This window comes from Xenopus laevis, chromosome 4L (assembly GCF_017654675.1).
Source record: "Xenopus laevis strain J_2021 chromosome 4L, Xenopus_laevis_v10.1, whole genome shotgun sequence".
Taxonomy (NCBI): Eukaryota; Metazoa; Chordata; class Amphibia; order Anura; family Pipidae; genus Xenopus; species Xenopus laevis.
In genome coordinates, this window is record NC_054377.1 from 120,769,418 (window position 1) to 120,795,510 (window position 26,093).

Consider the following 26,093-nt stretch of genomic DNA (forward strand, 5'->3'; position numbering starts at 1 on the left):
CAGCAAATTTTTGCCCCAAATTGCCTGAAATTGAGGGAAGTCACAGGAAAATGCTTAAGCATGACTGGAGAATGGGGTACAGAGCCCAAAATCTGTTAACTTCCAAGACTTCTACACAAGTCAATCCTCATTGCATTCTGGGTATTGTAAATATTGTATAGTCTTACATTAAACTAGGCAGTTGGCAAATTGTTAAAGGAAAACTACACTACCCAACATGCATTGGGAGGCGCAGGCTTGGCATATTAGGGCAAGAAAAAAAAAACAGCCAAAGGCCCAAAAAGTAGTAGTAGTACTAGTAGTAGTACTAGTAGTAGTAGTACTTTCAAAACCCACCTGGGCTTTAAAGTATTAGCCCAATTTGGCTGGAAATCGGCCAATTTGGAAACCCTGCTGTACATCAAAATTTTCGGGGGCCCCTGGGACTGGGCCCCGTCCACCCTGGCCCCACCCCAGATCCTGCCCCCTCCACACCACAGTTAAAAGACCAGACCACACAGACATCAGCGCTAAAAAAGTTAACCCCCTCCACACACAAGTTATAAAAAGCTATTGACGGTCAGGGCCCTCATATAAGTTAAAAAAAACTGTGGTGCCAGGGCCCCCCATAAAAGTTTTTTTAAAAAAACATTGGTGCCAGAGCCCCCTTACAAGTTAAAAAGTTGAGGCCCCAAAGAATATTTTTAAACAAAACATTGGTGACAGGGCCTATAGAGTAATAAAATAATACATTGGTGGCTAGGGGATTAAAAAAATAAAATAAAAAAAACACACATTGGTGTTCAATAGAATTGGACTTTCAGGACTTCAGCTTTGCCTCCTTTCATGACTTCGGGTCTTTTCGGCGTTTCAGGACTTCAATTTCAGCTGTTTTGGTGACTTTGGGTCTTTTCACCGTTTCGGGACTTTGGCTTTAGCCATTTTCGTGCCTTCGGGTCTTTTCGTCACTTCGGGACTTTGGCTTCGGCTATGTTCGTGGCTTCAGGTATTTTCGCCACTTCGGAACGGCGGCACTGCAGCTGTCAAGGGGGGCCCGGCTCTTTCAAAAAGTGCGGCACTGCCGGGCCCCTCTTCAGGCCCGGGCCCAGTACACTTGTACAACCTGTGTCCCCCTGATGGCGACCTTATGCCCATCTGACCTATCCTCCAGTAAGTGCCATTTACATCTTTATTTGACATCACCTCAAAAATCAGCTTGAGAAAGGGCCAAAGAGGGCCTGAAATGTCGCTATATCCAGATTGTTGCCATGTATATCTAATAAAGGCATTTTATTCATAATATGGACCGGTGCTGTGCTTCAAGTATCTTACAATATGTGAATGGATGGTGGCCATTAATGGCACGTGCACTGGAAATTCTCCTTTAAAAAGGTAATATTGGCTGAATAAATCAAGTTTACAATCACCTCAAACCCAACATAACCCTGGTCACTGAGAAAAATTCAGAGGGCAATTAATTCCAATGTAAATATGTGATAGCTAAGACATTTTCTTTTTGCTGCCTTTTTTAAAGTGGCATCTGCAATAATAATAAATTCAAAGCTTTATAAGGCATGGTATTTTTACATTACATTTTCAGAAATTCCCTCAGTGGCGTAATTATGAGCATGTGCAGATTCAAGATAGATTCTTCCAGGTTTTTAAAGGAGACATATAGGATAAATGATAAAACTCTAATTTTGTAGGTAATTATGAGTAATATATGGTGTTGCTTTTACATGGTGCTAAAAATTTTAAAATACCCCCTTTATTAGAGCTCCCTATAGATGTTCTCTGGCCCCTGTCTGAGGGGTGGGCGCGTTCTAATGGTCCCTGCCAGAAGCACAGTAGGAGGGGGGACAGCCAATCATAGCCCAGCAGTAACAGAAGCAAAGACATGCTTCAGTTCCCTATCAGGTCCTGCTAGCTGCTGATTGGTTCCTGTCCTACAGTACAGTGAGCTGGGAGCCACCGGCTCCCCTGCACAGCCCGGGAATTCAGGGAGCAGGAAGTGGAGGAGAAGGGAGGGATTATTAGGGTTTTTGCAGAAATATTCAATAAATCAGCATGAAACACTACTTTTTAAAGCACAATACTTCTATATCTAAATGAGTATAACACACTGGTAGGTTATTATTATTTACACAAAATGTCTCCTTTAAAAACCTTTTCAATGTGCCATTGTAATTATTAGTAACTTCTCATAACCAATGATGCATTGTGTTTGCAAATTTACATAAAGGCAATAAAACAATGAAGTGACACAGCCTCGTGGTGCTGCCAACTTGGCATATATCAGCCACATGTGGTAGTTCCCTTTATGTTTACATTCATAAAAAAGTGGCTTTTTGCCAGTTTTTACACTGGTGGTCCCCTAGTTACGCCACTGTGCAGAAAAAAGCATGTGAATGGAGGACAAACTACTGGAGGTCCTGCTGTACATGATAAATCTGTCAAATTAAGGAATTTTGCAGCAGAGTCAGCGGATTGTCAGCTCCATCCTATCTTATATTGTTAAAGTATTAAGTTTGGCCTGGCTGGTGTGGCCTGGCTTGATAAGGAAAGTGAGTGGTTACACAGGTGGAGACCATTTGAACAAAACTTCTTTTACATGATAAATCTGTAGACATGCTTTGCTGTTCATGCTAAGCCCAGTTATAGTCCTGCATTAGTGATCCATGGATCAGGAATTTTCTGACGCTCTCAACCAAGGCCTATTACAGACCAATGTTTTAACAGGGGTTAAATACCTGGGTCCAATCTACCCCACTGATGACATCAGAGAGGGTCTGGTTTTCATTGTTTACTTCATAGGAAAGGGCAAGATTGGTACAGTGATGTCAACGGCACTGCCTTGATAGAGCTTTAGCCTGCGATCAGCAGCTGGGGGTAGTATGTCAGAGGCAAATGCATTAAATCCACAGGCTGCAGGCCAACTTATGCGTCACCATAATGGACAATTGTATTTATATTGCCTAATGGTCCTTTGACTAGGCCCCCTTTTCTAGGAAAAATCCAGGCATTTCTACCTTTCTAACTTTTATTCCCCATTAATTCAGAGCCTATATTGAATGATCCCATTCCTGACCTGACTGGTATAATAGTATTTTTGCCCAAACAGCCCCACAAGTCCAACAATATCTATGGCATCTTACAACAGCCAGATTGTCAGTCCATTCCTGGTACCATCATGTAGATCCTACAGTTGTGTTTATTGATTACTGGCAATATTTGGCACAGCAAAATCAGAGTCCCAAACCATAAATATTTGACTTTACTTGCATCAGTAATATTTTCCAGCCAGGTGGCATCCATACCTCTAAAATATAATTTCAGTACTGCTTGTGACTAAGGAATTGTATTAGTAGCAGTGATGGGTCAAATTCTAGGTAGGTACCTTCCCATTCTGTGACACCCACATATTGTCCCACTCCTTTGGTGACACCAACTTTTGGTGTCATCTCAGCACTTCCGTGACATCTTTGGGTTGGGTTCTGGGGGAGATAAAACCGCAGAGGATGGAGGGCCTAACAGGTGTAGGATAGCAAAGGGCTGGTTAGGGGCTGGTGTTTGTCAGAAAATTCCAACCTATGCATCACTAGTTACTAGTCCTATGAATTCTAAGGCAGGCATTTCGATTCTATGCTACGTAGTTCCTCCCCTGAAGCCATTGTCCTTAGAAATATGCATTTTTCACATATTTTGGTGGAGGTTCACAACAGTGACATTATTGGACATTTTGTGTCCCTCAGTTCTAAGGTTAGTCACACCCAACCTCTTATGCATTCGGTGATATTTCCCATGCGCCTGTATAGCAACATACCAGCATAAGTGTCAAAGTCAATTCACACCACCCAGGATGTGGCGATGCACAGAGCAGGCAAGCAAGTGCATGATAAAACATTCCACTGGCAGCTGTGCAGCTAAAAATTATTCCAAGACAGTTCAACCTTTGCACCTTCAATTTAAACTACAACTCCCACTTCCTCTGACAACCAACACAATTCCTTCAACCTCCCCCACATGGAAAGTGGGTCCCTGGTTACATTTTTAACTCCTAAAACTTTGTCTCCTTCCATAACATTTACACACCCTTTATACAAACAAAAATGGTATACAACCCTGATTTCATTGTTGAAAACCAATAAAAAGATATTTACAAAAATGGTATACAACATACCGTAGGCTCAACAGAGTCCTTATGACTTTTGCCACAATGTACTACTGTCATTAACAATATAATAAAAACATTTTTACAATGAAAATAAGCAAACAGTAGGCTTGTAGATGGTTTAGAGTGCAGTACTAGTTTCACAGCTTCATCTGGCAGCCACAACTCCAAAACTACAAGCTGCTGAACCGGACAGTCTAAAATACCCTAAACAAGCATTGGAGTGTAACATAGTACTCACTTGAGATAACATCTCTGTGGGCTCTCACTTCCTGATCCAGTCTGATGTAATAACAAGTGGAGTCTCTCTCAAAAGGCCACTGGCTTTCACGTCACAAAAGAGAGGTGAAAAGTGGCCATTTAGCAGAATGAAAACAATGGTTAGCTCAGCGACAACATAATATATTAATTGAGTTTCTTGCTAGCTATCTAGTTACACTTTCCCTTTATAGTATGTGTGTGGGTGAAAGAAAACAGGGTGGGGACCAAAGTGCATGGGGAGGAGAAAAGGGACTAGTGTATGTGATGGAGGGAGGAGGCATGCAAGCCGAGAGAAACAAGATAGAACAGAAAACAGCCAGTTGAAGGGGTTAGACTAGGAAAAGAGAATGGCAATTAAAACTGGGATGTTATTCTGCTGAGAGGACTCTTGTGATTGTTTTGAAACAGTAAAATATATGGCATTATACAGTAATGGTGTAGGCGTGTAGGATAACAACTTGAACAAATGTCTTTGAGGGGAAGGTATGGGTGACTGCCCCTGGCCCACCCAAGGCAGCAACAAGTAGGAGGAGTGAGAGCAAGGACCATCATTAACCACATATTTCCCGTTTGATTATACAGGTAGCAGGGTGCCACCATTTCTGAAAAAAAGTACCAGCCTTTTACATTTACTTCCTATGACTAACATTGGCACATTAAGTATAATTTTTAACTGCTGGGTCAGTAAAATACCATTACGAAAAACCCTATTTGCAGGGACACTGGTGTCAGGCTAAAATGTATGGATACTTGGCAATACTGGTATGGGATCCATTATCCAGAAACCAGTTATCCAGAAAGCTCCAAATTATTATTATTATGAAGGTCTTCTTCCAACAGACTCCATTTTAATCAAATAATTCTAAATTTTATTTTTCTCTTCAATAACAAAACAGTACCTTGTACATGTTCCCAACTAAGATATAATTAATTCTTATTGGTGGGAAAACAATCCTATTGGGTTTATCATGTTTAAATGCTTTTTAGCATACTTAAGGTATGGAGATCCAAATTCAGGAAAGAGCCATTATCCAGAAAACTTCAGGTCCCAATCATTCTGGATATCAGATACTAATTAAAGAGCTGATTCTCTTGCTCCCTTAAAACTACTACAATTAGAACTATTTTGATAATTGCAATTCAGTATATATTGGAGCATGGAAAATTTGTGCTTTGGATTTTTAGCAGAAGGCATTTGTCTTCCATGCAGTAGCTTTAGGTAGGCACATATCCTTCTTCTATACACTGCAGATAGACAAGTGCCTATGTTTAATCAAATCAAGAGCAACCCAGGGATATATATATATATATATATATATATATATATAAATCTTCACATAGAGCCACACTCCGAATTTTTAGTGAATCATATCACCTTTATTGCATGAATTTCGTGAGTTCACTAAAAAAAAAAGATTCACTAAAAAATTTGGAGTTTGGCTCTATGTGAAGAATTATACAATAAAGATTTGATCCAGCACCCACAAGAGTACAGAAAACCGGATCAGAGTACGGCTGCCGATGAATGAATGTATGTGTATGTATATATATATCTATATTTATATCTATATCTATATATATATATATATATATATATATATATATATATATATATATATATTTATATATATATATACAGTATATATATATATATATATATATATATATATATATATATATATACATATAATATTTATACAGTACTGTAATTACTTATTTATGCTATTGTTTGGAGCTTTAACTGATGCAGAAAAACTTGATGAATATCAAGTACTTGCAGAATTCAGATTTCTGCATTATCAGTGACCTGGACTGAGTTGGACAGATATATGTGTGTGGTCCTTGGTCTTACTGGGGGGAGCTGCAGAGACTGTTACATCAAAGCAGGGCTACTTTAAGGTGCCAGTGGGCGCAGGGCAAAGATTTCATTGGTGGGCCCCCACTGCCCAATGTTGTCCCCAGGCCCTTTTGCGGGGCACCTATCCTTGCAGTTTTTCTCTGCCACCTGGCTCCCCTCTAGCCCCTACCTTGTGTGCCATAGCAGATTTTTTTTATCTTTTAAAAGTCAGTTCTATTCTTTTCTTTAAAAAATATTCTTTTATATTAGGACAGGAGAAGTAGAGGGCGCACATGCTTTTTCCCAGCCCAGCAAAACAATTTTCTAGGGGGAAAACAATGACTGCCTAAAAATAAAATAATAAGTGATAGATAAAAGTAGATAAAAAGTGAAGTTTACTGAAGTAGCCATAATGCCTAGGTATGCCTTATCGTTGCCCCCAGTCTGATTTTGACCTTGACAGCCCAATTTTTTCAAAACTGCCTGCCCGGTTTTCCAAATTAGGAAAAGGACAGGTTTCCACTAGATTGACACAGCAATCACCACATCATCACTCATCCCTCTGACATAACACGCCCGCCTTACATCACAGACTCCACCCCACGATATCACAGTTGTGTCCTGTAATGTCACCACCCCTCACCTAGCTTTACTGAAGCTGAAAGGTGGCAACCAAAGCTGCTCTGGACCAGCAGCCATGGGAGCAGATAAATGGCAAAACAGGGGTATCATAAGACAAAAATAAATGAAATGTAGGGGGACTGGTTTATTAACCTTTTATTCAGGTAGTCCCTTAAGGTCTTGTTCAGCTAAGGGAGCCATAATTTAGAGTTTTGGACACCCAAGTGTTGTCCGTAGTTATAGATGGGAAGCAGTTTTCCTTTCCTCCTAGCACTTCAGGAACTGGGCAGTAGATGACACTGTTCTAAAGTATATAAGCTGAAGCATACATGTGCTCTGTCTCTTTTATTCCTTGTAATTGACCTGGGCAGGCAGGGGGAAGAAGGATAAAGACTATGTAAAGTCGGACCTAGTAAGTTGCATACCTCCCAACATTTCAAAAATGCTAAGAGGGAGAAAAATAATTTTTGCCACTCCAATTTTGTGGCCACACCTCTAAATACAAAATTTGGAAGGTTATAAAAAGTTTAGGCACATGTCTGGGTGTTTTAGGGTCATGTTTAATGTGTTATTACAGCTTTACTATTGAAGGTGAAATTGCCCTTTAAGCTGCAAGTCTCAGTTACCCAAATATTAGTTACGCATGTATCTAAGTGCAGGGGCTGAGTATTTTGGGCTTTCTGCCAAAAAGCCTTTTATTTAATTAAGTTTCAGAAACGTTATATCTTTTTCTGGCATTCAATGCAGGCGATCAAGGATAAATGCAGGACATTTTAATAAGAATCCAGGACTACAGGCTGAGCTGTTAAGATTGCGACTGTCCTGCGAAAATTGGAACAGTTGGGAGGTATGAAGTTGTAGGATATACTCCATAGATCACAGTATCACACTAGATAGGAGTAGGGTAGCTAGTGAGCAGTCTGAGCTCCACTGAGGAGATCCATTAATGATAAGAGGGGGTGTACAGACTTAAGGACCACTGTAACTCACCTATCTTCCACTTGAGGAGAATCCTGATAGATGGGAATGACACTTTGAAGGTGAAATAATCTACTGTTCAATGACTAACCTCTGATGAGTAAAGCACTGGTTGCTGAATATATATTTGTATATATAGAATATATGCTGAGAAAGTGTATCCTGTTTCTTGTGCCTGGTTCTCTGAAACACTCCAATGTGAATCCAGCATTAATTGTTAAGAACCACTGGTGCACATTTATTGAATTATACAGAAATATAGTTCAGCAACTCCCCGCCTTCAACATATGTGTGGGCCCACACCTGCGGATTAAGAGTTTCATGCATAATTAAAGGCAGAGATACTCGGTATTTGTTTTTTTTGTCTTTTCAACAATTGGTAGAAAAAGTCTGAAGGGCATGCTGTACAATGAGCACACATATTACATCCAGATGGGGTCAGATATAGCAATCTGGAAAAATAATTAGCTTGAAATAAAATGAGAATGTTAGATTATTGGTGTAAGTGTCAAGCAGCTGCTGCTAAATGTAATAAAACATTAGCATGAATAAAAATGAACTTAAATTGGATATGCGCCCAACATCTGAATTCCATGGCAACAGTCATATCTCATGTCACAAAAATGTTAGTTGATCACCTTCAAATTAACTTTTAGTATGACATAGATAGACTGTTATATTCTGAGATGATTTGCAGTTGGTTTACATTGTTTGTGTTTTTCCAGTTATTTAGAATTTTCCAGCAGAAATTTGGAATTTTAACAGCTCTCTGGATGCTAAGATTTTCTTTACCTTAGCAACTAGGCAGTGGTATTAATGAGAGACTGGAATATAAAAGAAACATAGAAAGATAAGGAATAAAAAGGAATAACATTGTAAGCTCACAGGAAAATAGTTTTTGGCTGCCAGTGTCAGTCAGCCCCTTTTAAAAGCTGGAAAGATGTAGAAGAGGAAGACAAATAATTAAAAAAATATATAAATAATGACGACCAAATGAACAGTTGCTAGGAAAAGGAAAACCTTTAGTGAATGGATGTCTAACATAATAGCCAGAACACGACTTCCACCTTTGCAGCCCCCCCCTCTTAGTCAGCTACTTGATGGGGGGCCACATGGGACATAAATGTTCAGCTAATTTGCTTTTGACCCTCACCACTGAGCAATGGTGTAACTAGATAATACTGGGCAAACCCAGAGATTGACTTGTTTTACCAATATTTATTGAAATGGTATATGAATTAAGGCCTTATTGGGCTCCTACACTTCCTAGGCCCCCTGCAGCCACAGGTTATGCTTCCTCTGTAGTTACACCCCTGGCCCCGAGGTCAGATTTAAAAGCAAACTAACTGAACAGTTATGTCCCATATGGCCCCCCTTCAGATCAATGATTGGTTACTGACTGGCAAAAGAAGAGTTCTAGGTCAGAGGACAAATGTATATTATAAAGTTGCTTAGAGTTATATTTTGTTTCATTATGTCAAAAATAATTTTTTGGTAGGGGATGCCATAGGGGACACATAATTCTGCCTATGTATAGATTATTAATTAAAGCACCCTGTCTATAATGCACAGTTTTGGAAAATGAAAATAGATGGAGGAGTACTAAAAGAGGTTCATAGAAGGGCAATATTATTAATCAAACATATATATATATATATATATATATATATATATATATATATATATATATATATATATATATATATATAATCAAACAAAAAAAAGTATATATATATGCATGATATTTCTTGTAGAATAAAACCATATTAAAACCAAAAGATTACTGAGGTGTTAGTCATAGCAATTTTGATCAGATCCCCACCCTAAACAGCACTTAGAGGTCTCAACCAGCCCTGTCCATCTTCCTGATACCCAAACCCGCTGGATACAGAGTTGGGAGGGTTCACAGGAAGAGGGACTTACAGCCTAAAGGTTAAAGGGCATATGTAAGGGCGCAGGGGACAGGCCTAGCATTACTGGTAGCTGAAACCATCAAATGACCAATCCACAAGCCCCTCTGTTAAAGATCATCTGTTCAAAAGTACACAATTGAAAAGTATTGGAATAAAGCCTCTTTCCAGTTATCATCCTACCTGTCAGTGCAGTGCCACTGTCTCCATTCCAAACGCTTTCTTTTTGAGTCTTGATCTGCTGTCTCTCTACCTCAAGGTATTGTTCTGAGGCCACTCCTTTCAGTAACAGGCCCTTGCAAACCATTACATTTTACAGTAGCCTTCCTATGCAGATGACACATACCTGTCTCTTCTTCTCTGACTGCTCACCCTGGCTCAGTCTCAGGTATCAAATTAACTCTAATTCTTAATGGCAAGGAGACACATGAATCTCAAAGATGAAGCTGGACATCATATCCATAGTCATCCCTAGTCATGTTTCATTTAAAAATGTCTAGCAATGGATAACTGTGTCATTATATAATTGTTGAATAAAGTTACTGCCTCAAAGGAATCATGCAAACAATGTGCACATAAAGCTCCTTGTGCAGAATAACCAATCATTATAGTTTACTCAACTATGACACAAAATCTTGCCCTTCGAATACTGTCATCGGTGTGGCCATGTATAAGCTGTATAGTGTTAACTTTTAGTATGTTATAGAATGGTAAATTTTAAGCAACTTTTAAATTGCTTTTCATTATTAATTTTTTATAGTTTTGGAATTATTTGCCATCTTCTTCTGACTCTTTCCAACTTTCAAATGGGGGTCACTGACCCCATATAAAATCAAATGCTCTGTAAGGCTACAAAGGTATTGTTATTGCTACTTTTTATTACTCATCTTTCTATTCAGGCCCTCTACTATTCATACTCCAGCGACTTGCTAAAATTAGTGCATGGTTGCTAGTGTAATATGAACCTTAGCAACCAGATTGCTGAAATAATAAACTGGAGAGCTGCTGAATAAAAAGCTAAATAACTCAAAAAACACAAATAATGAAAGATTAAGAACTATTGTAAATTGTCTCAGAAAATTATTCTGTACATCATACTAAAAATGAATCCAAAGGTGAACAACCACTTTAAGATTTCAAACGTATCATATAGAAGCAACAGGAAAGAGTATTACCCACTGTTTATAATGCAGGACTGAGCTGTGTACATTTTCTGCCTTTGTAAATAATGGTTGTGTAAAAAAGGCTAAGTTTAATGTTACAGGTAGAAAGTGAAAATATAGAGAACAGATATAACATATTTCACCAAAAAAAACCACAAAACATTTATAAGGGGAATGTAATAAAAGTTGGTAACGGAAAAAATATTCACAATGTGAAAAGTTCTGCCTCTGTGCCAACAAATTTTCCTTTGTGCAAATTTAATATAGCTTTTGCAGAAACTGTTTAGCGACTCTCCACACACGGCCCGAAAATCGTACGAATCCTCGATTTGTACGATCGGATCTTTGCGTCTATGGCCAGCTTAAGGGCTGTAACTGCCCATTTGTTAGCCCCAATATGGCCTTACAACTGTCAGGAGGCTCTTTTTTATGCAACCAAAACTTACCTCCAAAGAAGAAATTAAAAAATAAGCACCTGTTTGAGGCCACTGGGAGAAACATCCAAGGGGTTGGAGAGCAAAATGTTGCTCAGGAGCTACTGGTTGGGCTAGCCGCTAGACTATAAGGGGGTTATTTACTAAAATCCAAATTTATCTCATATTTTATTAAACAAATAACACGACCAAACTCCCATGCCCGATTTTTATCTTATTTATTATTAAAAAACTTGATTTGATTGGATCACTGAAAAACTCAATAAAATCGATTGAAAACCCAAATCTATAGAATTGTTCAGGCATTTGCCCCGAGTTGCTCAAATTTTTCAGGGTTTTTTTCCCCCGAATTGCTTAAATCTTTCTTGATTTGCCTGAAAACCCTGAAATTATCAGATTTTTTTTTTCCTCTAAAAATTAGAGTGAAAATTTTCTAGTGAAAACACTCAAGATTTTAACATATGGATTTGAATAAATTACCCCCTGAATGTTTGGAGACACACAGCCATATTAAAGGGCCTAGAAATATAGAAATAAAGGAAAATTACAAAATGACACTGCAAACATGCAATTCCAAACACAATAAATACCTTCCCATTTTTCACACTTGTATTCAGGTATAGGTCATGGTCATGATGAAACTCTGTGTGTTTAACAACCTGCCATAGGCCTGATTGTCCCTCACTGAGGTGGCATCCTGTGGCTTCTTGTTGAACTTGCCACTTTTGAGATTCAGAGTGCACAGGACCATTAGAATGTTTCAGAACTGACCTATCCGAGCCAGATAAGGCATTATTTTGTAGTGTACTATTATGTTCTTTACTGTGTAATTCAGAAGTTTGTGGCTTTTGTGTCCCTTTGAAGACACCATAAGTAGGATCTGCGTGTGAAGTTTGCCCACCAACAGAACTCTTTACAAATTCTGATGGCTGTCTGTAATCTTCCAAAGAGTTTTTCCTACTAGTTTCAACCGGAGGAGTTTGAGGCCTGAGATATCCTGTGTATGCCATGTCAGATGTTTGAGATATTGCTTTTCCTGTGTAAGGTCTATGGGAATTCCTATACACAGATTCTTGCGAGGATGCAGTCTGTAGATGAATATTCTCTTCAGGCACATGTGTATGAGACAATATTTCTTCCTCTGTTTGTGTTTTATACTGTGAACATTCAGTGCTCAAGTAGGAACCAGAATATTGTTTTGGTTGTGATTCTGGTGTGTGGCCAGACAGTGGACCTGCAGGCTTATACTTTAGTCCATCAGAGTCATTTTTGGAACTATAACAATAGCTGTACTGGGACCCTGTTATGTTATTATATACTGGGTCCTGCACAGGAAGGGACTCTGCTGAAAGTCTGTACCCAGGCTGTGTCTTCTGATTCTGGCTTCCATTGGTGTTTGAAGACTTGTATTGTAGCTCCTCCTTCTGCGCCACAGATGTCCTCCTTGTGTACTGATGCTGTGATCCCAACGAGTTTCTGCCCAGAGATTCTGCAAATGACTCTTTGACTCCTTGGTGCTGAAACCACGGAGGAGAGAATAATTGCAATAATAATTGAGTTAGCTGAACTGCAGCCTCCTTCTGTGGCAATACATGAAAATGTGCTGTGGAAACAGCTCGCAAATTGACCCTTTAACCTAAAACACATTTTAATATCAAAAATTGCACAAAAGCACACATCAAATCACATGATCTTCATAGATCTCAGAAAAGAACTAAAGTGACAGGATTGAAAGGGGTAATGACACTTTTTAAAGAGTAATTGGAATGTCATCCAAAGGACTCAGTTTGCTGGGCTAATACTTTTTCTCTGATTTTTACACTATCTGCTTGAAATTTAAGGAACAGGGGCAGTGACGGAACTAGGGGGGGGCGGGCCCTGGTGCGGGGGGGCGGGCCCTGGTGCGGGCCATGCAGCCGGGCCCGCCCCCCACCCTCGTCCGTGTGGCTGCAGCTGACTCCAGTGGTTGCGTGACTGCCGGGGGGCCCTGCGGTGGTGCGGGCCCTGGCCCAATTGCACCCCTGCTCCCCCGGTAGTTACGCCACTGAACAGGGGGCAGCAACTTGAGTTAAAGGCTACCCACTTTCTTGCAGGCCTGCTTATATATATATTGGCATCAATCACATTGGTATATCCATATTTATAAGGCCTGAAACAATAAAAAATACTGCTATGTTGATTACTTTCAGTTCTAGTATACAGCTATGGAATACGTTAACCGGAAACCCTTTATCCAGAAAGCAGTACCGTGTACTTGATCCTAACTAAGATAGAATTAATCCTTATTGGAAGTATAACCAGCCTATTGGGTTTATTTAATGTTTAAATAATTTTCTACTAGCCCTAGGTTAAGAAGATCTAAATTATGGAAAGATGTGTTATCCAGAAAACCACATGTCAGGGTCACAGGTTCCATACCTGTACTATATATTTAAAGTTGAGAATGGAAAATAAGCTCTGGGATCCATTTAAAAAAAACAAACAAAATAGGACTAACTGAGTAAATAAGGCATATCTTTTTCTTTGCCAGTTTATACCAAAGACACCAAAAAGCAAAAGTAAACTGCTACAAGTACTATCCAATAGGGATGCACCGAATCCACTATTTTGGATTCGGCCGAACCCCCGAATCCTACACGAGAGATTCGGCCGAATACCGAACCAAATCCTAATTTGCATATGCAAATTAGGGGTGGGAAGGGGAAAACTTTTTATACCTCCTTGTTGCGATTTCCCTCCCTGTCCCTAATTTGCATATGCAAACTAGGATTCGGATTCGGTTTGGCCTGCTGAAAAAGGTCGAATCCTGGCCCGAATCCTGCCCGAATCCCGAACCGAATCCTGGATTCGGTGCATCCCTACTATCTAACCAAACTGTCCAAAGAGTGAACAAAATACTTGTTGGCTCTACACCAAAACACTTTTTCCTGCCCAAACTTTTGAAAAGATAATTGGTTTATACATGTCTATTGCTACTGCACATACATTAGGTCCATCACTGGGCCCTGTAGATCGTTGGGAATCTAGTAAGCACTTGGTCTCCTGCCTCTTGTCATTGTTATGTTAGCAACTTTATGGAAAATAGATCTTTATTTTAGAGCTCCTTCTTATGGTTAAACTCACCTCTTTATTCCATCCCTCAGAGGAGGAAGATCTGAATGACTGCCAGTTGTAAGGATGTTCTGTCTGCTTGGAGCCTACACTCTCAACCTGCAAATATGAAAACATAAAGCCTGCATCTCTGCTATTCTTATGGAAAATAGATCTTTGTTTTAGAGCTCCTTCTTATGGTTAAACTCACCTCTTTATTCCATCCCTCAGAAGAGGAAGATCTGAATGACTGCCAGTTGTAAGGATGTTCAGTCGGCTTGGAGCCTACACTCTCAACCTGCAAATATGAAAACATAAAGCCTGCATCTCTGCTATTCTATTTTACAGAATCCTTCATTTTGCCTATTGTTAAAGAGGACGCAACACTGTCTAAAATAAGGAATATTTTCAAAAATGTCCAACATCTGGTTACAAAAAACAAAACAAAAATTCAGCTTTCATAATTACAAGGGTTGCTTTTTTGGTAAAGGACAACCCGAGGCAAGCCTCGTGGCTAAAACAACACTAAGGGGGTTATTTATTAAAACAAATTTTTTTCTCATATTTTACCAGAAACAAACTCAACCTAGTACTATCGACAAATTTGCCTAATTTACTAATAATTAAACTCTAAAAAATCGTATAAAATAAAAAAAAATAGTTTTTATGAATACCTCAAATTGATCAAGTTTTGAGCGAAAACCAGTGCCAAACACCCCAAAAATTGTGATGGCTAAAGGGACCTCTTTTACATGAATTTGACAGGTTTAGATGGAGTTTTTTCGGATTTTTTTTGCTGCATTGGGGCTTAATAAATCTTGAAAAAAAAACCTTACATTTTAATAAATAACCCCCTAAAAATTTGAGTTTTTTTAGTGAAATTTTTTTGAATATTTAGAGAAAACACTTTTGACCTTTAATAAATAGACCCCATAAATATTGGTCAGTATACGGAGGCTATCTTAAGGTTACTGATTCTTGGTTAAGGATTATCATATTATAACAGATAATTGTATATTTTGTTCATTTTTAACTGAATTACTAAATATGCTGATCATTTACAAAGAATTATAATACTGAAAGAGAAAGAAGTACCGTTTATTTGTCTCAAGAACTAAACACTACATTGATTGAAAATCAGATCAACCCATTTACAGTATGTATATAATCCGTGGTGGCATTGGTTAGCTTGACCTTTCCTGGTACTATTTCTTTAAGGGGAACTATCTCAAAAATTAAAAATTAATATAAGCTTCATCACACTGAAATAAGGAACTTTCTAAATACCTATTATACCTCTATAAACCACCGAATAATGATTCAAGTCTTATAATTGCTCAAAGGCTAGCCTCTTTAAGACTTCATAAATATAAATATTTATATTTCTCTATATATAATATATAATATATATTTGTCATTTTCTCACTGGTTTCAGCAACTTCTCTCTTTTGGTCCAAGGAATTTCATTATTGTCTTCTTTCTGCATAAAAGATATGACGAAAGGTTGATGTAAGAAGAAAGACAAAATGTCAGGTACAGGCTAGTAAACAACTTGTTATAATGGTTATGTATGCTAATGATCTAAGTTTTTATTTAATGGAACACCTCTGAGCTAACCAGGTCTTCTTTAATTCTTTTTTGACCCTAATATAATTATATCAGTGTCCACTTGGGGGTTTTACATAAAGAGTTGTTATAAGGCAGGTAATGAGTACTAGTTAGTAGAATCATGGAAAAATATTTTTTTTACGAAGATTCGAATTTATGAAAAAAATGTGAAAAGCATAAAATCAATTACCTAAATACGAACTAAAAGAAGAAATAAAACTCAGTGACAGTGTTGTAACCCCTTCCTCTATAGTCCAAGAATATTCTTGCACCAGCTGCACACTATCAGCAGAGGGCGCACTCAGGTGTGAGCCAGAGGGGAGGGGGATAGGAAGCTGAGCGCGCCGGGCCCCTCAAAAATTTTTTTTTGTTGGGGGCCCGGCGCACCCTACTGCTTCATGCTATATGCACATGAGTCAAAATTCTAATTAATCTGGAAAACCCAAATTGAAAAACAATTTGAATGTTTAAAAAAAAAATAGCACCCATTACCGTCTAGATAAACCAGCTTTTAGATGCCAATTTTTTTATTCCAGTTTTCTCCACTGAAAAATTATTGAAAATTTGAGCTTTTGCTTTTTCATGCAGAAAAAAAACCCTGTTTTCTATATAAGGCACCTGATTACCTTGTTCCTAGGGTGGCAGCTTTATGGGGAAGGTCCTATATATGTATAAAATCCCCAGCCCACCACTGAAATCTTCCAGCTAAATCTGTCAGGGATCTGCGGGGGAGGGGCTACCACTTTCTTTCATGCATATACCACTCTGCTCATGTGCTCATCAGCAAAGTGACAGGGTGGACTGAAATCTAGTCTAAGTCAATCATAGTTATAATTAAAAAGTAATTATTTTTCTTTTTCCCATTCAAATTCACCTCCTTTACATGGGACTCTCCCCACATTATAATTAACATCAATTCAGTGTAGGTCTCATCTATTCCATAACTAATATAGTTTTGGAAAACCCCAGAATGTTTGCATATCAAAAAGAAAATGTATGTGCTGGACTCCCACTGGCTAACAAATTAATTAACAAATTCCTCAAGTGATTTATGGGAGAGGTGGGGTGTAAAGAGACCAGAGTGCAGTACACACTGAGCAAGGACCTTGTCTTGTTTTCCTGTAGGGCGTAATAGTTTATCCCTGTTCATCCATTCAGGCTCTGGAGATAATTGTCTTCCCTTTAAGAAAGATAATAGAATAATTGAGGATTAGTCAGATTTCAAAAGCAACCACCAACCACTGATGTTATAACTAAAGCTGGCCATAGACATGCAGATATATAGTGAATAAAGTACCTCCTCTTGTAAATTATAAGGATATTATAAGTTATAGAGGAGTTTTATGACCATATAAAAACACGAGGCCCAATGGCCGAGTGTTTTTATACAGGTCATGGAACTCCGATCGACTAAACAATAATCACCATGGTACGACAATTGTACAAAACAAAGATTCGTATGATTTTATCTTTGTGTTTATGGCCAGCTTAACCCAATCCCCCCCAATTAGAGTCCTGCAGCGGGTCGGGTACCTGCGGTTACCCGCAAAAACCTGTGGTACCCTGCGGGTTGCGGGTAGAAGTTCCAGGTGCGGGTATAGGCGCGGGTCGGCAGTTCTGCGGGTTTGTGGGCCATGGGTCGGGCCACGGGTCTTCTCAATATCGATTTTTACTACTTTTTTCTGATCACGTCTATATCCGATGATGTCACTTCCGGTTTACAATAACAGCACTTCCTGTTTTAGTCCTTTTTTCTGATCACGCCTACTTCCGATGATGGCGATAAGGTACTTGCGGGTCGGTAGCGGGTCCAAGCGGGTAAGAATATGGGTTGAGGATTGCAGGTTCCGTGTACGGGTCGGGTACAGGTTCCAAAAAATGGACCCGCGCAGGACTCTACCCCAAGTTATTGTGTCTATCTTTTCTAGGGCAGTCATTTACCTGGCTCCCTGTACGATGAGGTGAGGGGTCCCGGCTCGATCTTCCTGGGGTGTTATAATAATCCTTTGAAACCAAGAGAAACAGTGTACTTTATTTAAAACGCTCTACACACATCAGTCTGATTAAAATACCAATTTTACAATAATTAATTCAGTACTTTTTACTTATTGTCCCTGTTCCATCTCATAGCACTGGGCTACTTTGCCTCTGTGCCGTTAATCATGCCAACCAATCCAAAATCAGCTTTGATCATCTATATGCTGCTGCTGGTAAAAACATATGATTAGTTGCTATGCTTTACTGCAATGAGGCATAGCTAATAAAGAATCTGCAATGGATCATCTCATTGAGCTTGTTTTACTTAGGGGCCGATTCACTAACTTCGAGTGAAGGATTCGAAGTTAAAAAACTTAGAATTTCGAAGTTTTTTTGGGCTACTTCGACCATCGAATGGGCTACTTCGACCACGACTATCGAAGGATTCGAAGTAAAAATCGTTCGACTATTCGACCATTCGATAGTCGAAGTACTGTCTCTTTAAAAAAAACTTCAACCCCCTAGTTCGGCATCTAAAAGCTACCGAAGTCAATGTTAGCCTATGGGGAAGGTCCCCATAGGCTTGGCTAACTTTTTTTGATCGAAGGATATTCCTTCGATCGTTGGATTTAAATCCTTTGAATCGAACGATCGAAGGAATTATCCTAGTTTGATCGAACTATCTGCACTAAATCCTTCGATTTCGATATTCGAAGTCGAAGGATTTCAATTCCTAGTCGAATATCGATATTCGACCCTTAGTGAATCGGCCCCTTAGTGTAGGACTGGCCAATCAGGTTACCAGGAAATCTCCTAGTGGGTCCAGCAGTCAGTGGGCCCTCCTGCTCGCTCTGCAACTATGTAACTATGTAATAACGTGACCTGGTATACCTACACCATGGCTATTGGCCATTTCTGTAGGAGAGAATGGATACAGATATGGAGTAGAAAAGATAAGTGCATGTAAAATGAAGATAGGAGCAGGAAAAGAGGAAGGAAGAGAGTGGGCCTGTGGTCTAATGTTTTCTTGTGGGCCCCTCCTTCCCTTTAGCTTTGTCTCTGTATAAACCTATTTTACCAGCACCTTCTGCTACTGATCGTCACAGTGATATCTCTGCCTTCTCACCCTGTCTGTTCTTGGCGTTGGGTGCAGGCTTGCTCTCCGTGACCTCAGTTCTTGGCGCATGAGCACAGACTCCTGAAACCAACCGTAATAAAAACAAAACAAACTGAACCCTGAAAATCATCCATATTGATAAAGAAACTTTTTAGTTTAAGAGCAGGACATAGACACTACAATACAATATTATGTGTGCCCCGCCACCTAAATATCATAATGAACATAAAAATGTAAAATGAAAATGCTTTATATGATGACTTTCACAAGTATTTCTCACATTTTACTGATTAGCAAACCCTACACGAACATTTTCTGTGTACAGGTATAGGATCCGTTATCCGGAAACCGGATATCCAGAAAGATCCAAATTACGGAAAGGCTGTCCCCCATAGACTCCATTATAATAAAATAATTCGAATTTTTATAGATGATTCCCTTTTTCTCTGAATAATATAACAGTACCTTGTACTTGACCCCAACTAAGATATACTTAATCTCAAATAGATGCAAAATAATCCTATTGGGTTTAATTAAAGTTTGAAAGCTTTTTTAGCATTTTGGAAGATCCAAATTATGGAAAGATCCCTTATCTAGAAAACCCCAGGTCCCATGCATTCTGGGTAATAGGTCCCATACCTGTAATATTTTTATTTGCAAACAGTTGAATATAATATGGTGGAAAAAAAATCAAAAGAAAAATGTAAAATGATGCTGTTTTCATGACCCCAGCTGTCAAGCCAATGGTTGCAGCAATAACGGCTTTAAGACTATGGGGATAAGTTTGTACATTGTTAGGGAGTTAATCTGGTTTGTTCTTCCAGGCTGATTTGCACAGGATTGTTTGGGTACGTTTTTTTTTCAGTGTAGGTTTTATTATTCAGTAATATGAGAGACTTTGATTGAATACTTCCGCAAGGAGCAGTATATCTAGTGATTAAAGTCAATCTTGGTTTTATGATGGTTAGTTTTGCATGTTGCATGTCTCTTTTTGCCAAATTCAGTGGTTTCTTACCTCGGGGTATAAACAGGGAGTAGATTGTCTTCTTGTGAGCCTCCTTTGCAAGGAAGGGTTCTTATCTGGCAGTCTCTCAATTAATCCAGCTTCTAGGGCCTGAAAGGCTTCAAGCACCTCTGCTGTTCTGAGACCCATTACAATAATAATAATAGGAAAATTACAAGATTGGATACTTATAGTGGCACTGGGATAATCATGCTTAGAATTATAGATAAAACAGAGGGATTAAATGAAAAGTACATTTTAAAAACAAATTTTTACTAAGAATGGCGTATTTTGTGTACAGAACTTAGCTGTACCAACCCAGAGGATCAGCAGCCCTGTAACAGTAATGGCGAATGCTTCTAAAGCACGTCCCTGTCTTGTTAGGCCATCTTTTGAGTGCCAGTGGCATAACACATACCCAGAATGCTGTTGATAAGCTAAGTTTAGGGGTTTTTGGAAATCATCATCACCCTTGGGGTGTGATGGCTGGCAGGGCTGGTCCTATCACATGTGGGGCCCAATTGGGACCATGTTGGCGGGTCCCCTAGACAAAGTGTTGCTGGCTACTGACACACCAAGTATTTAGGAAAATAAGGGCATACAGGCACAAAATAGAAAGGAAAGGGGCAGACAAGGTAACATAATAGGGGCACACAGGGTAAGAGAGAGAGGGAGGAAATAGGAGAGTGGACTGGGCCAATTAGTTTGGGGCTGGGCCGATTCAGCTTGGGAGCAGGCTTGGTTGGATTGGGGGCAGGCAGGGCCTATCAAGGTTGGAGGAAGGCTGGGCCTATGAGAGTTGGGGGCAGGCTAGACCTATGGATTTGGGGATGGGCTGGACTCTCAAAGTTGGGGGCAGGCCAGGCAGCATCATGTGCTGAGGGAAATATTATCTGTGCTGCCCTGTGGTGCGGGGCCCCCCAGAGGTGCGGGGCCCAATTGGGCCCAATTGGTCCAATTGGCCTAAGGCCGGCCCTGATGGCTGGGTGCAGGACCTTGGCCCAGCTCTATCGAAGCATGTGTGGTTACATCTGTTTCAGAATCCAATGCTACCCTGTGGTATCAAACCTCAATCTCTATCATACCTCCTGTCCTGCCCAAATATTCTATCCACCTCCGCTCTTCCAGGGCTACGTGTTTGGTTCTTCAGATCTTTGCTCTTTTTAAAAGCATGTCCTAGACGTTTGGCTGGTGGTATATCTGCCAAAGTGGTGTATGGTACACGATTACTAGAGCCTCGAGAGCCACCTTCAGAGTCGAGGGAGCTGGTAGATGATGTAAGTCGTCGACTCACCCCAAGGTTTGGTGGATTCTGAACTGTATGGGTGTAACTCTGTTTTGCAGAGTACATCTCTTTTTTAACTGTGGGTAAAGACGAGAATTAGGCACATTATGCAATTCCAATAAAAACTGTTAAGAAAAACATACATTTTTTGTTAATTACATTATCTACCATTTAATTTAGCTTTTGTTCATCTAACAATCTTAATATGAATTGTAATCCTTTAGTTACTTAAACATTAGTGCAAAGTATTAAGATTTCATTCTGTATGGTCAAAAACAATAGGTCAAAACACATGAACTCATGTAGACCACTGTACTTTGGGGGTTGTACTCACCTGTATTTGAAATGGATGACCTTCTAGAAGAGCTGAGTGCTTGTCCAGCATAAAAAGTGCTCCTTTGTTCTGAAATGGGCATGTTTCTCTCGGGTGATTTATTTCTCTGCAGGGGTCTTACAGGAGAGGTGCTTCTTTGGTGCAAGGTATTGGTGGATGATCTGTTATGCTGAGATGTAATAGGAGATGTACTTCTTTGGTATGTTCTTGTGGGAGTGGTGCTTCTTTGTCGAGAACCCAAAGGAGAGGTGCTTCTCTGACTGCATCTTCCTGGGGAGTCACTCCTTTTGTGGGAATTTACTGAAGCATTTCTCTGCTGAGGTAGTAATGGGGTTCCAATCCACTGCTGAGATTTCAATTGAGATGTGCTCTTCTGCTGTGATTTCAATGGTGAGGAGCCATTATAGTGATCCCTTTCTGGAGAAGTGCTCCTCTGCATGGGCCTTACAGGGGAAGCACTTCTTTTTTGGGTTACTGCTGAGGTACTTCTTATGGGGGAGACACTCCTCCTTACATGTGGCCTTTCAGGAGAGGAACTTCTCTGGTTTGGTCTCATGGGAGATGTGCTCCTTTGGCTTGGCCTTCCAGGAGAGGTACTTCTCTGATTAAGTCTCACTTGAGAGCCACTCCTCTCATTTAGCCTTCCAGGAGAGGTACTTCTCTGATTTAGTCTACCAGGAGAGACACTCCTCTCACTTAGCCTTCCAGGAGAGGTACTTCTCTGATTAAGTCTCACTTGAGAGCCACTCCTCTCATTTAGCCTTCCAGGAGAGGTACTTCTCTGATTTAGTCTACCAGGAGAGACACTCCTCTCATTTAGCCTTCCAGGAGAGGTACTTCTCTGATTTAGTCTACCAGGAGAGACACTCCTCTCATTTAGCCTTCCAGGAGAGGTACTTCTCTGATTAAGTCTCACCTGAGAGCCACTTCTCTCATTTGGCCTTCCAGGAGAGGAACTTCTTTGATGTAGTCTACCAGGAGAGACACTCCTCTCATTTAGCCTTCCAGGAGAGGTACTTCTCTGATTAAGTCTCACCTGAGAGCCATTCCTCTCATTTAGCCTTCCGGGAGAGGTACTTCTCTGATTTAGTCTACCAGGAGAGACACTCCTCTCATTTAGCCTTCCAGGAGAGGTACTTCTCTGATTAAGTCTCACCTGAGAGCTACTCCTCTCATTTGGCCTCCCAGGTGAGATACTTCTCTGATTTAGTCTAACCTGAGAGACACTCCTCTCGTTTTGTCTCCCTGGAGAAATACTTCTATGGTTTGGTGTCCCAGGAGAGGCACTGCTCTTTGGTGCCATGGAGGTGGAACTTCTCTGCTGGGATTTTTTTTGGGGGTTCCCATGATGTCCCGCTAAGCGCATCTCACCCTCTGCTTCAAAAATCCCAGCAACCTCTTCATAAATACTACTTAGCCCCCAACTCTGATAAATACAAAAAGGGATATATTTAACAGAATGGCTATGATGGAATTCTATTAGTGATAAACAAAAAATTTCACAATTTAAATATTTGCCGCAATATTGTGTGTTTCAACGAAATTTTTCGCGAAACTGCATAAAGATTTCTCCCCGCAGCTAGTTTTGCTTTGTGCAAAAAAACTAAAAATTATGTGCAAAAAAAAATATGGCACACAACAAACTCATACATCATTTTATCATTCCCCTCTTCTTCCACATCAACCAAAGGGATCTGAGCGTCCCACTGTCTGTATAAGGACATACACATAAGTATATTGTTCATTCATTTTTATGTGGGATGCAAAGCACCCAGATATTATCCGATGTTAGTCAAATGTATTATTAGTTGTGCTTGTGTTTGTAAGCAACATAGCGAAGTAGTAAATACCATTAACAGTCCACCAGAGGTAAAGTAAAAAAATCACAGACGTGAACATGGGAGTCTTTTTTTGTCACACGACAAAATATGACAAAAACGTTTAGCAAATTTTTCATTTTTTTGCTTATTTTAACGCAAATTTTTTTAGTAAAGTGAAACAGGACAGATTTGCTCATAACTAAATTATATTAGTGCTGGGAGAAATTCTGGCAAAGAATAGGTTATACTGTATGTGTGGAGCAGGGTAAATCCTAGGAATGCTTCACCAGAGACAGATGAAATGGAGCATTTTAGCAGGTTAAAAAAGAACAGTTTTGTATGGAGAAAACTTAAAATGGAGCAGGGTAACAATGCTAAGAATAAAGTTGTACAATTAAGTGCAAAAAGTGCAACAGGGTAAGGTGAGAACCCGTAAAGGCAATGGTCTGAGTGTGGTACAGTTAGTGTAGGAGGAACAATGGAATATCATTTAACAGGAGGTATATATGGAAAACTGGAACTACTGAAGAACTTACCGAACAACTAAATCCATCCCTCGAGTCTTCACAGGTTACATGGGTAACGGAAAATGATTCCTGCCAACTGAAGATTAAAAAAAATTATATTGCTTGTGCTACTCACATTTTTTCCTAACCTACTGTAAGGGAAATGAATAATGCTTGCAACTATTTAAAAATGTCATGTTATATACTTCCTAGACATTATACATGTATCCACATACTTTCCTTGTTACCCATCTTCTTTGCTCTCACACTTGAAGAAGTTGTCATCATTATATTATTGACCTACCTATGTTTGACATGCTCTTCTTCTAGTGTTGTATACAACTCACACTTAGGAGCAACAATACAAAGAGGGCCACTGGACTCACAGGAGTCAGATGCAGCAAGAACATCAAAATACAGGGGAGGAATAAATGATGAGTCTGTGGAGCCCTGCATAAATGAGAAAAACATGTCAGAAAAAAATCTTTTTTTGTTTGGTGCGACAATATCTCAGAGCAGGTATATATATCTTTTAAAAACATATTGAATTAGTAATTTTATAACAACTTCCAGCAATGTGTTGGCATGCTCAACCACATGGAACCATTAATTTCTAGGGAGAACTTCAGTATTCATCTTACATCCAAATCACCTTGCTCTATCATTCTATAATATGTGTCCAAGTCGGCCAAGAGCAGTAATAGAGTAACTGTCAGGGTGCAGGTACAGAAAGTAAATGGAAGCTGAAGAGTGAGAGAGGATACTGCCTTGGGGAGCATGATAGGCCAAGAGACATCCAGTCTGGAATTTGATTGCAGGTGGAACTGAACCTGACTGGGAACTGTAGACTGGAACAATAATCAGGGTAAGGACAGCCGTGGAACCATTCCATCTACAGCAGTGCTGTCCAACTTCTGTTGGCACACACAGGAGCATAGGGCAGGCAGAGTATGGCACACACAGAGAGCATAGGGCAGGCAGAGTATCAAACACAGGGACTCAGGGAGCATAGGGCAGACAGAGTATGGCACACACAGGAAGCATACGGCAGGCAGAGTATGGCACACACGGGGAGCATAGGGCAGACAGAGTATCAAACACAGGGAGCATAGGGTAGGCAGAGTATGGTACACACGGGGAGCATAGGGCAGGCAGAGTATCAAACACAGGGAGCATAGGGCAGACAGAGTATGGCACACACAGGGAGTATAGGGCAGGCAGAGTATGGCACACACAGGGAACATAGGGCCAGTGTCGGACTGGCCCGGCGGGATACCGGGAAAATACCCGGTGGGCCCCGACCCTAGTGGGCCCCGCCGGGCCAGTCCCCCTCTCCCAAACAGTTTTTAAAAAAATAATAAAAAAAATTTCGGCGCATAGCAGCGCCGTTTGCGCATGTGCGCCGTTTCCGTTTGCGCATGCGCGCCGTTTGCGCATGCGCGATGCGCCGCCTGGGCGCCGAGCAAGGATTCGCCTAACAAGTAGGTAGCGGGGGCCAGAGGGGGGCCCTGGACACCAGTCCCGGTGGGCCCCGGCCCCCCAGTCCGACCCTGCATAGGGCAGACAGAGTACAGCGCACACAGGGAGCATAGGGCAGGCAGAGTACAGCACACACAGGGAGCATAGGACGGGTAGGCATTTTTTTCAGTTACAAACACTTGCAATTAAGGCAGACCTCAGACATCTGTCTTTAAGAACAGCATTCCTGATCCATATTCGTACATAAATATAGAGCCACAAAATATTGTCAGACAAGATCCCCCCACCACCAGAATATTTCTACTAGTACAATAATAGTCTTGGTTTCTTATTGTTTGATATACATAGAAACATTGTTCTACCATCTGTTGCACACTATCTATATGAATGGCATCACTCGGTAGTGAAACCAACTGGGTAAAGATTCTATAAGGTTTTTAGACACTGGTCCATTCTCATAAAAGCCCCCTAAAAACTCATATCATTCTTATTAAACACCAAGTAGGGTGACCCTGACCCT

The 26,093-nt window shown here is 40.1% G+C and overlaps 2 protein-coding genes across 2 annotated transcripts in view; both read right to left on the minus strand.

The window, feature by feature from the left end:
* The window catches only part of triobp.L (TRIO and F-actin binding protein L homeolog), a 29,956-nt gene extending 25,353 nt beyond the window's left edge, over positions 1 to 4,603 (minus strand). Inside the window, exon 1 of the mRNA XM_041589333.1 lies at positions 4,392 to 4,603. Coding sequence (XP_041445267.1) covers positions 4,392 to 4,403 — 12 coding nt within the window. The 5' untranslated portion in view covers positions 4,404 to 4,603. The remainder of the gene's footprint in view (positions 1 to 4,391) is intronic.
* Positions 4,604 to 11,513: 6,910 nt separating this feature from the next.
* LOC121403106 (serine/arginine repetitive matrix protein 2-like) lies at positions 11,514 to 24,580 on the minus strand. Its single transcript, XM_041590735.1, has 12 exons — positions 24,399 to 24,580; positions 24,125 to 24,191; positions 21,769 to 23,194; positions 21,235 to 21,511; positions 20,162 to 20,288; positions 19,156 to 19,227; positions 17,994 to 18,056; positions 17,158 to 17,232; positions 15,871 to 15,924; positions 14,656 to 14,742; positions 14,478 to 14,564; positions 11,514 to 12,871 (listed from the first exon to the last, which is right to left on the minus strand). Exons 1-12 carry the CDS (start codon positions 24,563 to 24,565, stop codon positions 11,831 to 11,833), a joined length of 3,543 nt encoding a protein of 1,180 aa, XP_041446669.1. The 5' UTR covers positions 24,566 to 24,580; the 3' UTR covers positions 11,514 to 11,830.
* Positions 24,581 to 26,093: the final 1,513 nt, after the last annotated feature.